Genomic DNA, 16,941 nt, shown 5'->3' on the forward strand with positions numbered 1-16,941 from the left:
GAAGGATCTCAAGACCCCATGCTTCAAAGAACATCTCACCAATCACTGATCACTCCACTCATCCCTATTTCCCCCTATCCTGCTCCCAGCTCCTTGCAACCCTATTTTCCCCTATCCTGCTCCCAGCTCCTTGCAACTGGCGGGGTGTGTCCCCTTTGTGCTGGTATACTAATCACTACTATCCTGCAAGACAACATATTATTTCCAGGATGAGGGCGTGACGTGGGGATGAGTTACCATCAATGTCAACATGTGTGTTTCTCTCTCCTCAGATTCAGTGTGGATGAAGGTCAGACCTGGAGCATTCACAACTTCACCAGCACATCTGTCTTTGTAGACGGTCTACTCAGTGAACCTGGTGACGAGACACTGGTCATGACGTAAGTTTGCTTTCCTGATGTTTAACTTGTACTTGACCAGCCTTGCTTCTCACAATCTGAAGGTTTATGTCTTAATAATACAATCATAAAGCATACAGAAAAGTATTTCAATCAGACTACACTGGCGGGGCACGTGGAGGAGAGGCTGTGCCCAGATCAAGGAACAGCTGATCACTATTTGTTCAACGCTTATATTCTGTAGAAGGTGATGGGCACTAGGGGTGAAAGAGTTAATGCAGTACAAGTGAGATCTGTCAAAGAGATGAAGAATACAATGTGAGACACGGACATGTCTAGGCATAATGAAAATGTATAATCCGCATTTGCATGACCTAAATGTCCTTAATCCGAGTTGACCACTGGTATAAAGCATTTGGCAGCTGTCATACTGTGCCCCGGAAATGCAGGCTATGAGGCTTTTAGCACAGAGGCGGGTGCCCATGTACACGCACTGGACAGCAGGCTTGCATGACAAGCATATGGAGTACGCGTTGTGATTGCATGGCATGGATAACGTATAAGGAATGACTGATAGATGCCGCTGAGCAGAGAGTGGCACTGTGAAGACCCAGTGATGGTGACGATTCTAAAGAAGTGTCTGAATTGTGGGCAATGGAGTGCAGGGATGAGAGGAGCACTCACACTGCTCCGTGGCCTCCACTGGCGCCAGGGTGGGCAGTGTTTTGGCTAGGGGTTGGTGAGCTGAAACCTACGTAGGACAAAGCTCTGGCCCTTATTCTCGTGAAGATCTAGTCCCGCAGAAATATGGGAAGGACAGCCATCAAACGCACAAAAGCATTTACTGACAAGGAAAAACGTCTGCCTGGGTTCTCGCAATGCAAAGATACGGGGGAAAGGACTCTGCTGTGGTTAAGTGTGACATTGTGTAGGGAGCTTGCAAGTAAAAAGAGTAGCAAATGAGTAGGATGCCTCATTGTGTACATCGCTTTGGAAACAGGAGACTTTTCTCATGCACACCACGATGCATCCCTGCTATTGCGTTTTCCATGTGGTAGAGGTCTGTGGTAAGACATTTGTTTCTGGTAGGGGCAGCCCAGGAGGTGGAGCTGGAGCAAGCTAAAGGATTTGGTTTGCACCATAATATTCCCTTAAACCTCTGTCTATATGAGCAGAGTCATACCCCAAATTATAAGTTGATTGGCTGAGGCCCGCCTGCATATCTAGCTGTGGGCCTGTAAGAATGTATTTCTAGCCACTACACTTGGAAAAATACAGTAAACCATCAAAATTCCAAGCATGGTGCAAATTCAGTAGCCAACCTATAGAAATGAGGTCCAGTAGCCTTGGATTGTACATTATTCTTGGCGCCTTTGCAGCCAATTGGCAGTGATAAAATGCTTTGAAAAAAAGTCTTGATTGGACACGGCTGTAGGGCTGAGCTACGGTTGTACCTGGATCTCTAGCTTCCAGATGATGTTACGAAGTGTTTATTAAGTTGTGTAGCACATCGTCTTTACCAGCTTCTCAATAACATTTGTTCTCCCCGCTCGCCTTGCCTTTCTGCTACGGATCTTACTGACTACTTCACTACTAAGATTTCTAACCTTTGCGCCTCTTTTCCATCTCATCTCTCCCCCTGCTTGTTCCTGCTCTTCCTCCCCTGCCCCTTGCTGCCCTGTTTTTTTCCCTTCTTACTGATTGTGATACTGCTCACGTCCTTGCTCGTGCACAGCGTACTGCATCTTCTTCTGATTGGATCCCTTCTACATTGGTTCCTCTGGATCATCCTCAGACTCGTTCCTATCTTACTGCTCTTATTAACCTCTCGCTTTCTTCTTCTGTCTTTCCTGACTCTTTCAATCATGCTACTGTTATTCCAATTCTCAACAAAAAAAAAGAAATCACTTGATCCCTCTCTTCCTGATAATTTCTGGTCCATTTCTCTGCTTCCTTTCCTTTCTAAACTTCCAGAGGGTATTGTCTATTCTCAAATCTCATCTTATCGTCATCTTCATTCCCTTCTTCCCCCTCTTCAGTTTGGTTTCAGGCCTGCTCATTCTACAGAAACTGTTCTTTTGCATGTTTATTCAGATTTTCCTCTTTCTGCATGACACAATAAACGTTCCTCTGTTCTGATTTACTCGATCCTTCAGCAGCTTTTGATGCTGTTGATCATCCTACTCTACTATCTACTCTTTCCTCCCTGGGTATTTCTGGTTCTCCTCTTGCCTGGTTTAAATCCTATCTTTCTAGATGCTCTTGTTCTGTGGCCTGGGATGGCCAGCTCTCTCCTTCATACACACATCTCTATGTCGCCCCCCAAGGCTGTCTTTGGCTCTCTCTTGTACTCACTTACACTTTTCCTCTTTCCTCTCTTATTTCTTCAATTAACCACTTTTGTCAATTCTATGCTTTTGACTCTCAAACCTTTTACTCTTTCTCCGAGTTTTCCGATTCTCTCATCACTCAAGTCCCTGCTTGTCTCTCTTCCATTCAGTCCTGGGTGGCCTTTCACTTCTTTCATCGTAACCCATCTAAAACGGAAGTCCTTTTTCCCTCCTTCTTCCCCCTCTCCTCTTCCTCCACCTTCTCTTCTTTGCTTCCCCCATCTCACGTCCATTTGTCTTCATCTGCTTGGAATCGTGGGGGTTCTCTTTGATTCCTCCCTTTCTTATTCTTCTCACATTTCTCTTACAGCTAGTAACTGTTGCTTTCTTCGTTTTAACCTTTGTCGTGCTCATCTCTTTCTCTTCTTTCATGCTACTTAACTTTGTATTTTCACCTTGATTTATTCTCATATTGTCTACTGTTCTTCTCTCTTGTTTGGATACCTGCTTCCCATCTTACCCCTTTACGGTCTATCTATAATTCTGCTATCCATTTACTTTTTGGTCTATCCCCCCTACGTTCTAACTCTCCTGCTCTTCTATTAGCTGCAATTCTACCTTTTGAGTCTCTCCTTTTGTTTAATTTCCTTTCTATTGTCTTTAAATGCCTTCATGGTCTTGCTCCCCCTTATCTTGCTTCTCTTGTTTCTTTCCATTCACCCGCCCAAACCCTACTCTCCCACTCCACTTACCGATTGGTTGTTCCTAAGCCCCTTCGTGCATCTTCTCGTTTTAGTTGTTTTTAACTTCTTGCACCACTTCATTGGAATTCTCTCCCTTTTACTATCCATTCCTCCTCTACTTACTATCGTTTGTGTACCCGCTTGAAGTCCAACTTCCTGTCCTCGCTATCTGCCTCATGATCAGTTGACATTATCTGCCATCATTTTCATTGATTGTTGTACCGTTCTGTATTTTCACTTGCAATGGCGCTTTGGTGAAAGCGCAGTGTAAATGTAATGAAATACCAATACGAACACAAAGAGAGCGGTCTACACCCTGTTGATTTCCTTCTACCTATCTCAGGTGACTTGGCAGGCGGTTTTGTGCAAAATCTCGCACAGCTGTTGGAGGTTAAACTTTTGTAGTCAAATGACTATATTTGGAATACAGCTTGCCTGCAAAGTGCCCTCGTTCAACCCTGGAAAGTACTGAACACTAACCCTCTCAGGGCTTCTTGAACTACAAAAATGACTGCTCAAGTATAAATCTCGACCCTCGGTGGTAGAGTGCTTTCTCCCACCTCATGACTCTGTAGGCTACTGGTACCCAAATAATTTCTGCCAACTGCTACAAGTGTGCCGATGCTTAGTGAAGCACAGAAGCTGGAGACAGGACTCTGTCAAAAATGCCTTTTATTGTAAAGGAAATGCAAGCTATTCTAGAGGAAAGCTGGTGAAAGCGTGGAATCACAGCTGCGCCTTGCTATTCTTTTAGTCTACTTTCAGAGGCTCATTTAGAGCAGAATGTGAAACAAGGCTGGATAGAAGATTTGAGCCTTAAGTGAACCTATCAGGAAGAGGTCAATCAACTGTCCAATGCAATCTTCTCAGTCCTGAGAACTGATGAGGGGTTACCTATTAACTTCCCCTGGCATAGAAGGCCATTCAAGACTTGGAGATGCCATGTCCTCTTTTGCTCCTCTTGGCCATTAGAGACTTTCTCACTCTATCCCATATTGACTTTATTCCCTTTTAATTATCCAATATTTGGCATCAGTAAATGTTCTTGTTGCTCCTAATCTTTGGGAAATATGTCCTTGCCCATGGTCTGCTCCTAGACTCCGTTTGTGCTTCATCTCTCGAAATAGCCTCCTTGGTTCAAAGCCAATGTACTCCTTTATTCTGCAAGGGTAAAACAGCTTATTCGTCGTCTTCCTGTATTGAGATCCTGGGCTCTGGTTGTCCTAAACATTTAATAAATACCTCTCATAAACAAGCTTCTATGTATTCATTCTTCCGTGCATTTCAGAGTATTTATAATTATTGACCAGTGAGTCACTTCATTCGTCTTTGTGTTCATATGTACTGCATCATGGAGCACATATTTTTCTTAGTATTCTACTTACATCGTTTTTCTTAAGTATTTCCATATAGTTTCAACATATGTTCATATATCTTCTTTGGGACACTCTTTCGCTGTCATTAGACTTTGCTTAACGTACATCCATGTCGCGCACCATTTTATTCATGTCTACATTCCGGCAACTCGGCAAGGGACATCCTTTTTGGTAGGTTTCATCCACTGTTTCAACTTCAGGGTATCTTCTGAATGGCTGCCTGAGTGCATATCGTTTTTCATATAGTCTACGTGGTATGGACATGTTGCATAAGCTTGTGAACGGGTTCCCAATTGTGGCTCCTCGTCTGTGATTCCAATAGGGTGGGGATGAGGGGGAGTTGGCTAGGGCCGAATGTGTCCACTTGCTCCTCTTGTCATTTAAGTAGACTGGTTACAGCAAGGCACCTCTGTGTACTATAGAGTTGTCATGCAGGATTTTGAAAGAGGGGTCTGATTAGCACACCTTCCATTCAGGAACAAAATTACCTGCATAATTTTATTTCAGTAAAAACCAGAACAGTTAGGTATTTCAAACCCACGTCAGATGTACTGCATGGTTACCAGTCAATTGGTCGAAAACATTTGGTCGACAGGACAATTGGTCGACACCATTTGGTCGAATGCCAAATGGTCGAATTTTTTTTTTTTTATTTTTTTTTTACCCCTTTTTTGGTTTTGTTTGGGGGGGTCCCCCCCCCCAACCCCCTCATTTTCTTTTTTTTTTTCCCCCACACGAAAACCCACAAAACACATATATAAAAAAAAAAAAATTCGACCATTTGGCATTCGACCAAATGGTGTCGACCAAATTGCAGTCGACCAGTTTGTTGTCGACCAATTGACCGGACACCGTACTGCATATTAAAATACAGATGATACTGAAACCCCATTTAACTGCCGTATTCAGGGGCTCCTAGCTGAATCGGTAGGACATCTGACAGTAAACTATGATAGCTGCATTTATGGTGAAGGATTCTTAGAAATGAAGGGGATACACTTTTACCAATTTGGTTTCTGCTACACTTCCAAACAGAAGGTTATTTCACCCAAAGCATGCCCGGTCTGTTTTATAAGGAAAGTGGAGTGACCCAGATCACTGAAGAGGCCAGACAGGAAGGTTCTAGGGAAAGTTGAGAGAGAGGTAGAAGGAAGGACACAGAGAGTGGGCAAAGGACGTTTTCTACAAAGGTTGCGAGAGAGAGAGAAAAAGAGAGAGAGAGAGAGAGAGAGAGAGAGAGGGAGAGGGAGGAGGGGCGGGGGATACGGCGGTATGCCTGCCCTGACCTCTAGGTGCACTGCAGCACCCATTGGGTTCAAGGGATGAAACGTTGGAAAGATCATGTTGTGCTTTTTCCGCAGGCTAGTCTACCCTGGCTCTCTCCCCGTGAGCCAAATGCAGATTAGTCTATTGGTTATTTTGTTCCCCCAACGGCATGTTTGCTCTCGACCTCCCATCACAAAATTATTTTTTAGGATCCTATATTTCCAGGAGTGTAATTTCACAATTATCCCTACAGGTACAACACGAACAAGTCATATTAAGAGTAATAGATAAAAGATACAAGATTGACCCAAATAATACCTCTAGTAGTAGTGCCACAAAGAAACCCATGCAACAGTTATCATTAATCCAGATTCCTTTCTATTAGATGTAAGGCATGCTTGTCTTTTTCTTAAAAAGGAATTAATAACAGTATATACTGAAAAGGGTGGCATGCATACCAACTTAGTTTGTTTGAATCTGTTCTTTATTGCACAGTGACAGAGCTAAATAATGATGCTAGCCTTTTAAGCACCAGCGGACTGGTCAGGCGGGGGAACTCTACTTTGGAATGCCTTAAGGCCTATTGATTGTTAAATAAAAATAAAAATAAAAGATTTTAAATTCTAGTATTTTTGTGAACCATGCTTCAAGATCCATGCCTGTGATATGCTGCCATTCTAAGATGATGTTATGTTTACTTCATAGAACAAAGTCAGAATTCGGCTTTGGTTTATGGCTTGGCACATTTTATATGTGTTTTGAGTATTGTGTTTTAATTTTAGCTATTAGGGGGCACTCAAGAGTCAACTTTAAGCCGAAACTATTGCATTGGACTGCAGCTAGAAGGAGATGAGAAATGAGGAGGGACACAAATGCTGTAGGTGTTTGGTTATTTACCCCTCCACCCACCCATTGACTGTGCATGGTCAAGTTAATCAGTAATCCCACCCACTTCCAGCCCGACACCACCCAAACGCATCCTCCTGGGATCTCTGTCTACTAGCTTTATCAAGAAGTAACATCACCATTGTGTTTAAAGGGCCTATCAGTTTTATTTCAAAGCAATCTTGCAGACTTCATTGGACCTGTAAATGACATTCTACTGGTGCAATAAAAATACCTCAACCAAGTGTGCCTACGGCCACTGGATTTATAGCCAGTGTGTGTGTGTTCTTCACTGAAGTCCTGTTAAAAAACAAACATTATCAAAGGCAACCGTGTTTCCTTGTGGATATATGTTAGACAGGCATTTGCCAGGCCCTGCAATATATGCCCCGGTACTTGCACTATTTTGCAGCTGCGACCATTAATGGACCAGTTAGTGTCCTTACGGGAGTGCCTGGCAAATGCCCTTCCCAGACCCACAGAAAAGCCAACATGTTTGGCATTGCCAATGCTTATTATATATGTTGGTTTCTTTATGAACTCCATGAATGTGAGTACTGTGTTTATACCGCGCGTGCATACTTGTGTTATCTTAGAGAAACTGATGTGTCTTCAATCATATTTCCATTTTTAATGATATCTATCTCTTCTGTGTGAAAGCCACCACTATAGAAAATGATGGATGAATGGATTATTGCTGTAATACTTGTACCATGGAAACATTATTTCCTGTAGAAACCTCAGAGAAAGACAAGACAATATCTATAGCAGGTGTTGGTGTATTCTTTTATTTTGATAGCTATTTAGGCTGGTTGGTTTACTCGGTGAATTCGTACTCAAATGGTTGCAACAAGGAAAGTTGCTTGTGTTATGCATATTTCATTGAAGACAATCATTCACAGATTGCCAGCTCGCCCTGTACCGTGTATGGGAACTCTGATGCTGGAGAGAAAAGTGTGCATGTTGCATCACTCTCCAACCATATGTTTAGTCTGGTGGGAAGACTGACGTCACAATGAAATGTGAAAACATTAATAAAGAAACCATATTGTGTCTGTAGGCCTAATCAAATGTCTGTGTACTTTTTAAAGTTGCGTTTAAATGAATGTACATTGGGCCTCATTACGAGTCCGGCGGTAACTGCGGCGGTAAAACCGCCTGGTTACCGCCGGACTCGTATTACCATTCCGCCTCCGTGACTCCCGGAATTACCAGGGCATTACAGCCCTGGTGTCCCGGGAATTCTGGAGGCGGAATTCAGTAATTCCCCATTCCCATTGAGTCCTACAGGACTCAATGGGAATGGGGAAGTGGAAACACCGGCACCATTTTGTGATGTGTTTACCGCCACTGTTAATTCCGGACCGCCAAGTATTAGCTGTTGTCATGATCTGAGGCACTTGTTCGTGGTGTACCTCTTATTCACTAGTGTTTGGCATTAGTTGGAAGCCAGTAGCAGATTAACAAGGAAACCCAAATGCTGTATCCTTCTACTAAGACTCCACGCCAGTGGAATGTCAAACCATATTCCAGAAGTGTGATGTCACAGCAGAGTAATACATTAATTCTAGGCCCCCATCCGGATCTTCCCAAGAAATGATTTACCCTAAACCAGCTTTATCCAGGGCAAGTTGAGGTGGCTCAGGTGCAGTAAGACACCTCGCTCCAGGCCGTGCATCGGTCCTATTAAACTGGAAGTCCAACTGCTGAGTGCTGTGCTGCTTTGTGTGACACACTAGCGCCACCCCACTGTCAGAGAGCAGCTGGCACTGGACAGCTGGCCTCTGAGTTGCACAGAACTGCTGCTGGGCGCGGCTCCCACAACTTCTGACAGTGCTGGAGCCGCAGGCCTGTTCGTTTTACAAGGCCACGGCTAGTTCCTAGTTGGCAAATACACATAGAACGTAGGGAGCTAGGCATTTTTGTTCTCCATTTGTTTTTGGAGGCAAGCAAGGGGGGTAGAGGGGGAGGGCGACAAGGCACAGCGTATTTATTTGAACTTTTGGTGGCAAAAGGGAGGATGGAGCCACATGAGATCAATTATAATGTGCTGTTTGTAGGGCGAGGTGATGCGGTGGGAAGAGTATCAGGCGTGCGGTACGACGTTGCCACATCGCCAGGCTTTTTTTCATGGAGTTTTTTTGCTGAAAATCTTTGGCTGAAAAAACTAATCAAAAAATATGGGGCGTGGGTGGGCAAGGGTATTTAAGGGGTAGGGAGTGTGGGGAATAGGGACTAAATAATAGGGAAGTGGGGCTTGGTAGGTGAACCACCCTAAATATCAATACAAATATTTCATGAGCTTTTTCAGCCAAAGATATTTGGCAAAAAACTCCACAACAAGAAACCTGGCGATCTGATAACATAGCACCTAAGAGATCAGCTGTATTTGTCACTCAAGCATGATTAGAAGTAATGGATTTCTGGATTTCATGTGTGTGTCATTTGTAATGTACATCACTTGTGCGATGGCAATGTAACATTCCATTCGTACTCTTTGATAGGACAGCTCAGTAGGTCAGCAGGCCTGCTGCAGACATGTGGGTGCTTTTTGTTGATTACAGGTATGACTGTGGTCAGGGAGGACTCAGCCTTTAAGTTGAATAGAAAAGTACGACTGAGTTCGTAAATCACTCCTGGTATTTCTCCAAGAGTCAAGTCCACTTGTGATTTGTGTTGCACCAACCTCATGGGATTGTTTCTTGGTGCAAACTCTTGGATTCATGTGGGTTCTGAAACGTACAATGTAAAGATCAGCTCTGTATGTTTTTAGGAATGTTTCGCTGCACACGCAAACTCCTCAGTAACCTGCCATAATATTTAAAGTGATCTGTGAAGGAAAGTGGGATTCGGAGTTCCCCTTGCTGCTGTACTGCCTTGCATGCCTGAGTGTATGACAAAGGTGAACGTCAATCAAGTGAACATGCAGCTTGCTGTACGAATTCTTTATAAACAAATGTCCTTGCAAATAAAATGCCGGGAGAGACGCCTCGCAACATCGCGACGCCCCTCACCATAATTAAATCCCTAAACCCCCCATGAATATTTGCGAGGAAATGGGTTTTAAAATAGCGAACAAGTGACCCTCGAGCAAATCGGCCTGCGATGAAATGCAGGAAAGCCCTCGAAAGGATGAAGTGTTATTCTAACATTAGGGTGTGATAAATGGAACACCACATTTAGATACAGCCTCTTCAGTGCAGATTGGGGCTTACAATCCAACACAACTCGGAGTGTGACAAGCCCAACTTTTCCCGCCCATCCGAGTACAGGGTGGCTTTATTGTATACCGGTTTGAGCTACACTTCTAAGAGAGATCTGTCCAGAAACCCACAGTGCCAATGCAGGGCCTGCATAGGCATTTTACCCTAAGATGTACTTCAACTCCTACAAACGTACCCACAAAGCTAGTCAGAGATGACACAGGCCCATGGGAAATCTGTTCTCGCCGGATGGAACTTTGCTCCAGATAGCTGTGTGTGGTAAATGTGTTGGTGTGTCTTGCGTCTCATAGGTGGCTGCTGATGTGTGACGCTTGCACGATATCATGCTATGTGCTAGTGAGGGGAATGCTGAGAGAATACATTGGTTTAGTCTTCCAGGATTGGACAGAGGCTGACTGAGGTACAGATGTGCCGGTCGGTGTCTCTCGCCTGCACTTACTTCTGAAGTCAATCTGCAAATAAGAAATACAGCTCTGGACCTTCTTTACTTGGTCATTCCTGAGTGCTTCTTGGAGTTGAAGATTATTATTATTTTCTATTATCATTATTATTATTATGGCATGTATTGAGTTCAGAACTAGCTTCGAGAAGCGACAGAGCACTTACCAGAGGTATACAACAATATAGATAGACAACGGAGTGCTTATCAGAGGTAACAACAGAACAGATATACAGCGGGGCTAGGATACAAAGGGGCACAGAGGAGGGGTAGAGCTGTACAGGGTTGCGGGGAGGAGAGGGTAGGACAGCGTCTTGCCAGTCAGGTGGCGCGGGGGGCGATGTGATGGCCTAGCTGATTTTTTTTCATAATTGATTATTTATATCGCGCTTAATACCCAGAGGTTTCTAAGTGCGGACCGGGTATGGAACCTGTGTCCACGTTGTCTTGCTTCCAAGGTGAGCGCATTGCCCTGAACTATCCTTCCGAGACTGGATCATGTCACAACAATAATCCCATCCCATTGGTCTAATGCATTGGCATCGTGCTGTGGCCTCCAGCTGTGCCTTTTGAGGCCTTTCTTCAAATGAGCACTTCCTGACTGTGGCATCTATTGAAGCCCTTGTGAGGCATCTAAGTTCTGTGCCCACCATGCCTGTTGTTAAGGATCCCAACATCGATGCACATGCAAATCTTAAGTCTTCCAAGAAGAAGGAGGGCAGCTGTAGAATTATGGACTTTATCATAAAGGAATTCCATCCTATAAGACATTTAGTTTATTTTATCTAAGTGAGGGCTGTCCAGTCCAGGTAGACATTAGTAAAGCATGCAGAGGTGGTACCATGTGTGAAATTTGACTTACAGAAAGTCAGTGTTTTTCAATGACACTGAGAAAGGTCAACTTCCTTTAAGGTGACTTTCTATTGCTTGCATTGTATTTGACACATTTTAAATGCGTTAAAGTCGCCCTGTTTAAGATTTGTCTTGCCCCACCATATACAATCTTTCTGTACTCCCCAACCCTTTTTTAGAGCCTCTTGTCATAGGTTTTTGACTCATGTTTCTGCCTAGTCCATATCATCTTCTGCCCCCTCCCCTCCTCTTTAAACCCTTTGTTGCAGTCCCCATACAGTCATCACATTGCATCCTTGCCACTTACATCTTGGCTCCTTCTTTCTTGCGTGGTGTGATGAAATGACGCACGCCCTGCAGGATTACAGGACTAAACAGGGTTTCTCAATCCTTGCTCACACCAATAATAGCGCAGCAGTGATCTCAATCGTAAAGGTGAAATAGAACTGCCTGAATGGAATGCCCCTTCGCCTCTTTATGGGAGCATTGGCTGGTAGTATGGGCTGGCAGCATGGGCTGAAGACATGCCCTTCAAGACGGTGTGAGCCAGCATGCAAGCATCCAATACAGTGAGTACTGAGATAAAAAGGAGGTCAAATCAAGGTTTGTTTAAAGTAAGACTTTAATGAAACTAAAAGGGCAAACAATTAAGAATACTAATAACCCACCCTCGTAATGGGATGCACAGAGAGTGCAGACTTTGAGTGAAAGAGGCACTTTGGATATTGAAGAACCAGGGTCTTTCGTTAAATGGTCTTGCAGAAAAGTCAAACTAGTTAAGGAATATGTATTTAAGGTATAGAAATGGGGGCTTAATTCCCACTAAGGCCAATGCATAAAGGTCAGAGGGATAAAACCACAGATACAGATACATGCCTTATTTTCCTCTTCAACCCAAGTTTCTGGGCACCCTCTAGTGCATCAATGTGGTTAAGTGACCTCCGCTCTGCGGAAGAATAAGGATGAGTAGTGGCTAAACCACCTGTTCAGCCCCCACACTTCTACAAACCAACAGTGATCCCAATCTTAAAGATAAAATAGGCACAGCCAAGAGATATACCTCCTTTGCTTTTACAAGTCAAAACATTCCAAAATAGAAGGATCATCCAATCAAGGTTCTATAAAACTTTATATTCTTTAATTGAACACACCAATGTACAAACAACTATAAAAAAACCTATAAACCCCACACCTGTAAGAGAGAATACAGAATATACAAAAGATGCTGCACTCTGCCTAATCAAACAGGAATGAAAAGGCAATTAGCAACCACAATTAAAATGAAAGGGCACAAGTGTACACCATGCATTTGGCATAGAGTTTGCTGAACGAGTGGTCTGGATAGAAGGCCACCCGTTTTGAGACAATTACCTGCATAAAACGCCAGGGCTTCTACGCCCTTGCCAGATGGCAACCCTTCACATTCTGTTTACGAGCTGGCTTGACAGGATCTGACACAGCAATGTGCTTCGACAACGATCAATGGCTCATTTGTTTGTTTGTTTGTTTGTTTATTTTATTTATATAGCGCAGACCAGGCCCAAAGGCAACCGGGCCCAATTCTTGGCAGAAAGTTACAGTTATAACATATCATCACATTGGTACCAACAGATTGTGAACAAAATATACAGAATATACAATTGACGTTACAAAACAGAGCAATAAGCGGACCAGTAGTGCCGGAACAAAGCAGAGCTAGGTCCCAGATGGCCCGTCAGAGTCAGAGGGCGGTTGTTAGTGAGATGTAACTAGCCAAAGCTTGGCTTTGTGTTTGAATAGGTTAAATGACGGTAAGGTTCTGATGGTGAGTGGTACAGTGTTCCAAAGCTTGGCTGCCAGGACTGGGAAGCTGGCTCCCCCAGCTGTATGAAGCTTGAATCTAGGGATTGCAAGACCGTGGGACTGTGCAGATCTGAGTACTCGCGTTGGTATATGTTGAGTGAATCGAGAGGCTAGATATGAGGGGGCCTGGTGGTTAACACATTTGTATGTAAGAGTGAGTGCTTTCAGTGAGATCCTTTGGGCGACTGAGAGCCAGTTGAGGTTCTTCCTGGTTTCTGAGATGTGGGCAGACCGAGGGATATTAAGAGCCGCTCTAATGGCACTATTTTGGGTAGTCTGAAGTTTGTTAAGATTGCCCTGGTTAGTGCCTTGGTACAATGCATTACAATAGTCCAGTTTGGACATAACCAAGGTCCTGGCCAGGGTAATGCAATTCTGGGCTGTAAGGAATGGGCGACAGGCTGAGATCAATTTGCAGGTGTAGGCAGACGCGGCAGCCACTGCATTGGTTTGTCGGGTGAGAGTCAAGGAGGCGTCCAAGTAGATACCCAGAGTTTTGGTATCTTTAGATACTTTAATTAGATTACCGTCAATGTTAAAGGAGCCGAACAGGGGACTTAGTTTGTTAAGTCTCTGTTGCGTGCCTAAGATGAGAAGCTCAGTCTTGTCATCGTTGAGGCACAGCTCGTGCTGGGCCATCCATGCTTGAATGACAAGGTAAATGTCATTGAGGGCTTTGGAGTCAGCAATGTAATCACCAGTAATGGGTATGAGTATCTGGGTGTCATTGGCGTAGTTCGTGTAGGTGACACCCAGATAGTCAAGCACATCAAATAATGGTTTGGTGAAGACATTATAGAGAGTAGGGGAGACACAGGACCCTTGCGGGACTCCACACGGGACTGGTGTAGGGTCGGCCGATGCGGTAGGTGAGAAAACTCTCATGTGCCTGTTGTCGAGGAATGACCTGATCCAGTTGGATGCGTTGTCAGAGAAGTGGGCAGCGGACTTCAGGTGCCGACATAGTATTTGGTGGTTGACCAAGTCGAAAGCAGCAGATAAATCCATTAGTAGTAGAAGGGACAGTTTACCGTTGTCTTTAAGGTCCTCAATTTCAGTTTTGAGGTCAAGAAGAGCTGTTTCAGTCCCGTGCTTGGGTCTGAAGCCAGACTGTCTTGAGCCGAGGAGGTTATTAGTTTCTAAGTAGTTCTGAATCTGCAGGTATGCTGCTCTGTCAAGTATTTTAAGTAGGAACGGTACAGTGGTAATAGGTCTGTAGTTAGTTGGTGTTTCAGGGTCCAGATTCTTTTTTTTTAGGAGAGGGATAACCCTTGCGTCCTTTAAATTGTTGGGTACCGTTCCAGTTAGGAATGAAGAGTTGATGAAGGTGGTTATGAAAGGAGCAAGGTCCTGTGCCGCTTCCTTAATGATAGGTGCTGGGCAGGAGTCACCTTGGCAGTTAGAGGGTTTTAGGTTGCGAATGATGTTTTCGACCTCGAGGATGGTGAGTGGGGTGAAGCTGAAAGGGGTGTGAGTAAAGGAGGCCGTTGGCGTAGTGGCAGGTTTAGTAGGGGGGTTGGTGAGTAGGGTAGTTTGTTTGGCGTTAATTTTTGATTGCAGGGTGGTGATTTTGTTGAGGAGAGCGTTATGGATGTTATTGCACCATTGGCTGTCTTTAGTGCAGGTATCAGGGACGTGGGAGGGGGCTTCCAATTCTTTAAGGATTTTAAACAACTCCTTAGTGTTGGATTCTGCTTGTATGATACGTTGGTTGTAAGTCTCCTTTTTAGCTTGTAAGATTGCTTCCTTGTAGTTGTGGGTGGCGATGATGAGGCGTTCTTTGTTAGGGTCGCATGGGTGGCTCTTCCAGAGTGATTCAGCCTTGCGTTTTTCTTTGCGTAAGGCTCGTAACTGCGGGTCGAACCAGGAGTTCAAATGGGCTTGTTGTTTAGCTTTCCGTAATTTAAGCGGAGCTATATTATCAATGGCTTTGAGCAGTGTTTGATTGAAGATGTCTACTAAGACTGTAGGGTCGTTGTGTTGGGACACACATTTGTTCAGGATAGGAAGGATGAGTGGGAGAAGTTTATCCCTGGTGATGTCTTTTTTGTTCCTTGTGGGAATGGCTGGAGCTATCGTAGGGGTGGTGAGAGGGTTGGTCGCTGGTAGGTGGAAGATGATGATGTGGTGGTCGGACCAAGCACAAGCGTGGTTGGAGCTTATGGTAGTGTTGCAATTGAGATCAGAAATCCAATCGAGCGTTCTACCTTTAATATGGGTAGGTTTGTCGATGCGCTGTTGGAGTCCTAAATTAGCTAATGTGATAGCGACTTCAGAGGCCAAATGATCCTTAGTGTCATGTAGGCCAAGGTTGAAGTCACCTAGAAGCAATACCTGAGAGTTGGGTTTCGTATTGACAGTCAGAATGGCTGTGATCTCATCTATGAAGGAGCTAAGTGGTCCTGGAGGTCTATAGATAAGGTGGAGGGTAGCAGTGTTAGTTGGAGATAAGGTGAGTTTCACGGAGAGGGATTCTGCACAACTGAGCTCTGTGTTGGGGATGATTCTAAGTGTGATGTTATTTCTATGTATGAATGCGACTCCACCTCCTTTGGATGTTGATTGTCGGTCAGCTCTAAGGATAGAGTAACCGTTGGGGATAGCGAGGGAAAGGAGTGGGCCAGAGGCTGCGTGTAACCATGTTTCGGTAATGGCCACAAAATCGAGGTTATGAGTGGTGATGAGGTCAGAGATGTCCAGTGCGTGTGCCGTAATAGATCTGGCGTTAATGAGGGCACCCTTGAGTTCTTTGGCGGAGATAGTGCTGTGGGATGATGGTAACTTCTGTGAAATAGTGGTGACGTGAGTGTGCTGAGTGCAGTAGGCACGAGGCAGTCTGGATCCAAGTCTAAGATTCCTGACTTGGAGTGTGCAAGGTTGATTAGGTGTGGGTTTAGTGGCAAAGTGATGGAGCCAGAGGGCAGGGTCATTGAGGTATGGGTTACTAAGGGGCATTGCGGTATGGTGAAAAGTAGGGTGATGAGGGTCGGTCTTAACGGTGCTGGGAGGAGTAGGGGGATAAAGGGATGTGGCAATGAGGAGCCCTACGATGATGGCGAGAGAAAGGTGGCTGGCAGTTGGCAGTGGCCGCATATCGTGAACCAAGTGCTCTAACCGTCTGTGCGGTGGTGTAAGCGTGCACTGGAGGGGACGTGGAGGAGTTGTGCTCTGGGCAGAGGTAGGAACAGCCAGGAAGTGGCAGTCCAAGTGCAGCTTGCTAGGTAAGTCCATGTGTGATTATGCGATCGATGACTCAAGAGGCAGAAGTTCAGCTACTGGGTAAGTACATGTGCAATTATGCAATCAATGACTCAAAAGGCAGAAGTTCAGCTACTGGGTAAGTACATGTGCAATTATGCAATCAATGACTCAAAAGGCAGAAGTTCGGCTACTGGGTAAGTACATGTGCAATTATGCAATCAATGACTCAAAAGGCAGAAGTTCGGCTACTGGGTAAGTACATGTGCAATTATGCAATCAATGCAGAAGTTCGGCTACTGGGTAAGTACATGTGCAATTATGCAATCAATGACTCAAAAGGCAGAAGTTCGGCTACTGGGTAAGTACATGTGCAGTTATGCAATCATTGACTCAAAAGGCAGAAGTTCAGGTAATCAGACTGGGTAAGTACATGTGCAATTATGCA

General features: G+C 44.5%; 1 protein-coding gene across 3 annotated transcripts in view; it reads left to right on the plus strand.

Annotated features, from left to right (window-relative positions):
* Positions 1-16,941, plus strand: part of SORCS2 (sortilin related VPS10 domain containing receptor 2) — a 2,879,055-nt gene that overhangs the window by 2,531,116 nt on the left and 330,998 nt on the right. For all 3 annotated transcript variants that reach the window (XM_069632008.1, XM_069632006.1, XM_069632007.1), the window contains exon 14: positions 273-380. In XM_069632008.1, the coding sequence (XP_069488109.1) occupies positions 273-380 (108 nt within the window). The remainder of the gene's footprint in view (positions 1-272; positions 381-16,941) is intronic.

The sequence above is a fragment of the Ambystoma mexicanum genome, chromosome 6q (genome assembly GCF_040938575.1).
Source record: "Ambystoma mexicanum isolate Mex_15411 chromosome 6q, UKY_AmexF1_1, whole genome shotgun sequence".
Lineage (NCBI taxonomy): Eukaryota > Metazoa > Chordata > Amphibia > Caudata > Ambystomatidae > Ambystoma > Ambystoma mexicanum.